General features: G+C 36.0%; 1 protein-coding gene across 1 annotated transcript; it reads right to left on the bottom strand.

Annotated features, from left to right (window-relative positions):
• Positions 1-1,557: 1,557 nt before the first annotated feature.
• LOC110463367 lies at positions 1,558-5,249 on the bottom strand. Its single transcript, XM_021517895.1, has 3 exons — positions 5,127-5,249; positions 4,018-4,138; positions 1,558-1,662 (listed from the first exon to the last, which is right to left on the bottom strand). Exons 1-3 carry the CDS (start codon positions 5,164-5,166, stop codon positions 1,587-1,589), a joined length of 237 nt encoding a protein of 78 aa, XP_021373570.1. The 5' UTR covers positions 5,167-5,249; the 3' UTR covers positions 1,558-1,586.
• Between the last annotated feature and the right edge of the window lie 2,039 nt (positions 5,250-7,288).

Raw genomic sequence — 7,288 nt, 5'->3', positions numbered from 1 at the left:
TATGATAGTGTATGACACTACATGACAGTCTATGATAATGTATGACACTACATGACACTCTATGATAGTGTATGACACTACATGAATCTGTATGATAATGTATGGCACTACATGACTCTGTATGATAGTGTATGACACTACATGACACTCAATGATAATGTATGACACTACACGACACTCTATGATAGTGTATGACACTACATGACACTTTATGATAATGTATGACACTACATGACACTCTATGATAATGTATGACACTGTAGGAAAGTACATGGCTCTGTATGACACTATAACACTGTAGGATAGTGCATGGCTCTGGTTTGATACCGTATGGTACTTTATGTAAAGTATCAGCTATTCCCCAGTATTGATGTATGTTTAATAAGGTAAGTATATTAATTCACACTTTGATACTTATTGCGTTATGCCAAAAAGCACGTTCTAGATACATCGTATATTAATTTGAGACAACTGAGTCTAGTATTACGACGTATATTACAACTTTTAGATAATAGTTAAGTTTATTTAAATATAATAAAATGACATTAAAATTTATTAGTTTTCTTAATATCTTTTATTTTAATCAAATGACTTCTGCCAGAGATGGTATAATACTTTTCGTTAGTTAATACTTTTAATAAGAGATATTTCCAATCGGACGTAAACTAAGAACACTGCGTAAGTTAGTCTGTGCGACTGAATTCTGATAAAGAATTGTACTGTATCGTCTGTCTACTGTGCCGTTCAGTATTCAGGTTTTACCGGTCAATCAATATTTCCTGCATGCTAAAGGGAAGTAACTCGCTAATTTTTCATAGCAAATTCTTAGCCTCCAGTTACAAAAATGCAATACGCGCGGTATAGCAAAATCTCAATAGTTATTCTCTTTCAACTTATCAACCCCTGAGCAGAGCAAAGAAGCCGCAGATTTGGCTTATTAACCGTGATACCTATTTATACGTTATTGATAAAGTACATATGTACCGGTAAACATTTGATGTATACACACAAAACAATTTATAAAACATTCTGTAAAAACAATAAAATTCACCATGAATGTTAAATCACCAGTTTTAAAAATGATATTTTTTCATGATTTTCTATTGGAATTTATTTTTGTAATTGTATTTTTTATGAGATTATTTAAACAGCCTTGATTTGTGATAAAAGTCGTTAACGAGTAATCGGACAATCGGCTGACTGAACGTAAATGAATGTCATCTACGTCTGCGAAAATGCATGGTTTGGTTTGGTTTAGTATTGTTTAACATCCTATCAACAGCTACTGTCATTTAAGGATGGCCTCCCCTGTGTGCAAGATACATGCGTGAAGTGTATTCGTGTGTTTTGGGAGGCTGTGATATGTTAGTGTTTGTCTCCTTGTGATAGCGCGGAACTGATGCCGACTTTATAGTGCTACTTCAATGAAACATATTGCCGAAGACACCCAGCAGGACAACCAAATCACATGAAATACGTTTAAATCTCTATTTTTTCTACGATTGACTTTCTATGATGTTTTCATTGATATATTTAGTAACGAAAAAAAGAAAGAAATATTTATGCAGCATGTTTTATTTCTTCAGTTACTGACACGGTCCGTAATGTACTGCGTGGAGGCTGTGTCCATGGTGATGACAGACGCCCTTGGCGAATTCGCAGCTGCAAGAAAAGAAAGGACAGCTTAAGATTGCTATGCAGCATTACATGTTATACCTGCAATGTAAGAGAGATGCGCTTCCCTTTGCATTGTTAATAAGCATCGTTGAGGATTTCAAACATCTACTTTCTCCTGAAACTAGTTCGTTTCTGTTTAGGACACTACAGTTCCGGCTCATACAGAAAATATCAATAATTCTGCCTGTTGCACACGAAGTCAAGAAAGTGTTCACCAATCTTCAATGCCTGTCGAACAGCAGTCATATTGGAAATATATTTAAAAGTACGTTGGCTCATATTTGGCGAATGTTACTCATATCAAATTAGGCGTCTTTGCCTTACGTTTGTATTTTAATGAAAGCACCTTTCACGGACACCATTACCACCCTCATTTCTAATTCAAAAACCACGAGCTAACTTTTTTTAATGTTGAAAGCAAAGTGTAAGCATATAATCAAATCCTTTTGTTGTTACATTGTTTAACGGCCCATCGACAATGTGAGTCATTTAGGGCCAAACAACATTGTATTAAATAGACATTCACAAACTCGAATACATCAAACTAACGCATACACTTTCTCAATTTCAACCGTAACTTTCTGTCAAGGCAATTTTATATTTATTGCATATCAACTGTATTTCATAATCTTGTCATCATCGGTTATTTTCTCTTTCATTTGGAATAGACATAGACAAGGTCACATGAAGACGGCTGCGTAGGGAGACTCTACCGATACAAGTGATGGAAGGACACAGTAGATCAAGTTGTATCTGTCCATGTTCTCCGAGCAAAAGACACAGAGGAAAACCCCCTATTTGCAAAGGACTTCACACTGAGGTCATTCACAACTATTTTTCTCCTAAACATGTACATGGAACAAAATTAGGCAAATTGAACAAACTATTAAACGGATTATTTATGTCTATTTTACAACGATTTGCATGGATATTATTTACTCTTTTGTTTTCATAAAAAAGTGAAAAACACTACAAACACATAAACAAAATGAGAACGAGTGTCGATAAGTCACGTCTACACGCTGAAATATTAACACTATGATATAAAATGTTTGGTATAATCCTTACCTGTTTCTGTAGGTCTTATGGTCAGACGCTGAAACATTTACACCGTGATACTAGAACACTGACAGGTCAGTAAGGGCCCCGTCTTGTGGCAATATATCCCCCATAATCACCCAGAAGCAATCTGACCATATAGCTGATCTTGACGTTTGATATTTGGACTTCAAAAAGAATTGCAAGGAAGCAAAATATACATTTTACATGTACTATGACGTGAGTCTTGTTTCCTTCAACCTCCATATTTGCTGGGCTAACAGAAATGTAAATACTGGTGCAATGCTCATTTGTTGGCTTTGATTTGTTTTATTTCACCTTATAAACCTCCTCCACCAACAGCCAGGGTCAAAGTCAGAGATCCACATTGTCTTTGACCTTTGGACCCAAATGACCTTGACCATTAACCCAGTGACCCTGATCTTTGGTCAGTTGACTTATTCTTTCATTCCAACCAACTTTGCTTCTTAATATCATAACAAAATGTTCATCAGTGAAAAATATAAAACTTGACCTTGACCCTTTGGACCCCGTTACCTGGACCTAAGGTTAGTTGACTCTGTGTCAAGTTCTGAACAACATTGCTTCATAATGTCATAACAAAATGTTCATCAGGGAAAAGCTACAAAATTTAACCTTCACCTTTGACCCAGTGACCTTGACCTTTGGTCAATTGACTCATTGTTTAATTCTGAGCTACATTGCTACAAAGTGTCATAGCGAAATGTTAACCAGTGAAAAGATACAAAATTTAACCTTGACCTTTGACTCAATGACCTTGACCTTTGGTCAGTTGACTCCTTGTTGAATTCTGATCAACTTTGCTTCATCATGTCATAACAAAATGTTCATTAGTGAAAAGATACAAAATTTGACCTTGACCTTTGAATCTAATGACCTTGACCTGTGACCGTGACTTTTTATCTTAATGTGTATTTTTGTGAACTGAACAGTTTGACCAAGTTTCATGTACATCGGTAAATAAATACCAAAGTTATCAGCCAAGAACAAAATTTGTGGACGGACAGACAGACAGACAGACCGACAGACAGACAGACAGACAGACAGTGATTACTATAGGGCACCCGTATCTCCGATACGGGGCCCTAATAAAATGTTTGGTATAATCCTTACCTGTTACTGTAGGTCTTATGGTCAGACGCTTAAACATTAACACCCTGATATAAATGTTTGGTATAATCCTTACCTGTTTCTGTAGGTCTTATGGTCAGACGCTGAAACATTAACACCGTGATATAAAATGTTTGGTATAATCCTTACCTGTTTCTGTAGGTGTTATGGTCAGACGCACACACCACTTCATCCTCAAACATAGAACAATCCTTAGCCTCCACCGAATGGCATAGTTCGCTCCCTATCACTGGCGCCTCCGCCATAACAGCTGTCAACATAACCAAAGCCTTTAGGACTGATAATAACTGATGACTAGCTCTCTCAATTTACATAGCGATATTTATAAATTGAAAAGATAAAAACTTTTTGATGCTAAAGAAACTCTTAACTTCTTTTAACGCGGCAAATGAAACCGGTATAAAATCGACAAATTGTAGAACAATAATACCAAAATGGTTTGCAAAACTCCTAAATAGCAAACGATTGTGAAAATTACATTATCTTGTCAAGTTATTAATATGTTTCAATTCATAAGCTCACAGGTTAAAATCGATGCTTTACCTATGTGTAGGTTTGGGTTTATTTTATTGGATTACACGTCCTACTGACAGAAAGGTCATTTAATGACGTGCCTTCGTGTGTTAAATGTGTGCTTGAGACGACCTTTTGGTGTATGCCCCTCCCTGTGATAGCGCGGATTTGATGCTGAGTTAAGAGTGCTACGTCACTGAAAAATCCTGCCGATGGCACCCAGCAAATTATTCCACGTTTAGGGTATTGGCAATAATGTGTTTTCTTTTTTCTTTTATAGACTTTTGTTACTCTAATAAGTGGTCATATTAATTTACAATTGATACAACGTGATAAACTGAATGTTGACAGGTTTTTATAAATAGTAACACCGAGCCAATATTACAAATGTACGACCTCCACGTGATAATGTAATATATACAGGTACAGACGTTCCACTTGTTTGAAGTAATCCACAGTTATACAATATATATCTATATCGGTACAGATATTTGAGTGTTGTTTAAGTAACCCACAGTACTGCACTGTACATAAACATCTACGTTTGGGGTTAAAATCTCCAAGAGTAGTACAATGTATGTAGATTTTGATGTTTAGACTGATTCTTAATGGGAATAATATAACGAATCAATAATATTTAAGATTAAACGAATACATTAAAAACATATTCTAAACAAGAACATTAAGGTAGATATAACGCAGCTTAAGTAAATATTGTTACCTACCCAGAACCAGGCAAGATGCGATGAGTACCTTGAGCAACATATTGAGACAATGAGGTGTAAACACTGCTGACAATACAGAACTAGGACTAAGATAGCAGAAACGTGATCGTCTAGCACGCTTTATTCCTTATCTCTGAATGATACTTTGTCAGGGTATTTAGATATATAGGGCTACATATTTTCCTTTTGCTGTCACAAGCGTGTTGATTATTACCATGCATTCTGCTATTAGACAAACTTCATAACGGTTTGGTCTGGTTTAATTTTGTTTAACGTCCTATTAACAGCTAAGGTCATTTAAAGACGTGCCTCCATGTGTGTAGTGAAGGCGTGATTGTGTGTGTATGCAGGAGACAGTGTATGTTGGTGTGTTTGCCTCCTTTTGATAGCGCGGATCTGATGCCCACTTTATGGTGCTATCTCACTGAAATGCCATGCCGAAGGCACCCACCACAGCATTTCGCCCAGTCACATTATATTGGCTCTTGATAGATAAAGATTGATGTAATTTGAGTTATAGTATGATACTTCAAAATAACTATTATTTAGATCGAACTTCACACTAATACGACACAAGCATTTATGTATATAATTATATAATAGAACAAACGCTAAAACGTTGCACGCACCCGGTCCCTAGTTTCAAAAGACTTGTTAACTAAAACTTAAGTTTTCTTTGGTTTAGCGTCCTATCAGTACCTTTGATCATATAAAGGCTAATTTCGTGTGTTATGTATGTGTGCATGTGATGTCGACTTTAGAGGGCTGCCTCACTGAAATACCATGCCGCAGACAACCAGCACAGCATTCAATCCGGTCACATTATACTGACATCAGGTCAACCAGTTGTCATCAAAACCGTAATTCGATTTAATAATGGCAAAACGAAAATAAAAGGAAGACTTTCACAACGACCCTTAAAAAGATACAAAAAATATAACACCTAGCTTCCAGAAGGGTGTGCGTTTTATATTTCATTGACAACACCCGCCATATTACTTTAGGTCAAATCCAACCTGCCCTCAATAAAAAGAGGGTATTGAAAAAGACATCACAAGCGCGCTACTGAGCATGAGGAATACCAATGATCATTTTATACAAGGTTTGGTGTGGTTTTATTTTGTTTAACGTCCTATTAAAAGCAAATGTCATTTAAGGACGTATATCCATGTTTGCTGTGTATGCGTGCATGTGTGCCGGATACAGGGTGTATTGGTGTACTTGCATCCTTGTCATAGTCTGGATCTGATGCCGAATTTATAGTGCTATCTCACTGAAATACCATGCTAAAGGTCACATAATATTGACAACGGGTGAACCATGTGTTGCCATTACCCAAATGCTGACGATTTTTGCTAATAGCCTTAAAATTGGTAGCTGTACCAGACATTTTGAGGGGTTTCCACATGGATATAAATAGTATGTTTACGTTGATTGGCTCGCACGCAGTGATCGGTTACCTGCTGTGTGTGATGTCACCATTCGTAGAGGTACAAGTGGGCAAATTAATTGCAAACAAAATGTGATGGATAAATCAGAGAGATCCGAATGTTCATACAGGATTGTTGGACATTGTTCTGCTATTCAACGCACGGCGGCGCTGTTGTTTGGTTATGGTAGGAAATTGATTAAATCAGAGAGCTCCGAATTGGCATTTCAGGGTCATATTAAAACCAGAACCAGACGGAAAACTAGGACCAAGTGCTTCAATGTGTTTTTGTCATGTTTTTTAATGCAACTACCTTAATGAATGGATATGACATGAATAAAAATGTATTTTAGCACAAGTCTATATAAAAAATATACTTTGCATTATGATTTAAAACAGAAATCCAAAACATACCAAACATACCGGTCCTGACATAACCAGTCCTGGTTTTATCAAAAAAATGCAAAATCACAAAAGCCGTAATAACAAGTAAAAACAGTATTTAAAACATCTTTTTCTATTCATTCATTTAGTATAGTGTTCTTGTATTTCCTACATGAAATAAGCTTTAAATTGAGTTAAATCAATATTTAATCCCGGTTTTCCCTGTCTTGGTTTTAGTAATGATTGGTCCTGGCAGGATTTGGGTCACTTAATTAAAAAATATATATATATAAGTATTAATATGTTCTTTTAAATCATATAACAGAACATTTTCAAACTTTCACAATAT

The sequence above is a fragment of the Mizuhopecten yessoensis genome, unplaced genomic scaffold, assembly GCF_002113885.1.
Source record: "Mizuhopecten yessoensis strain PY_sf001 unplaced genomic scaffold, ASM211388v2 scaffold10893, whole genome shotgun sequence".
Lineage (NCBI taxonomy): Eukaryota > Metazoa > Mollusca > Bivalvia > Pectinida > Pectinidae > Mizuhopecten > Mizuhopecten yessoensis.
Note: the sequence above shows the minus strand (reverse complement) of the source record. Positions and strands in the feature narration are given on the sequence as shown.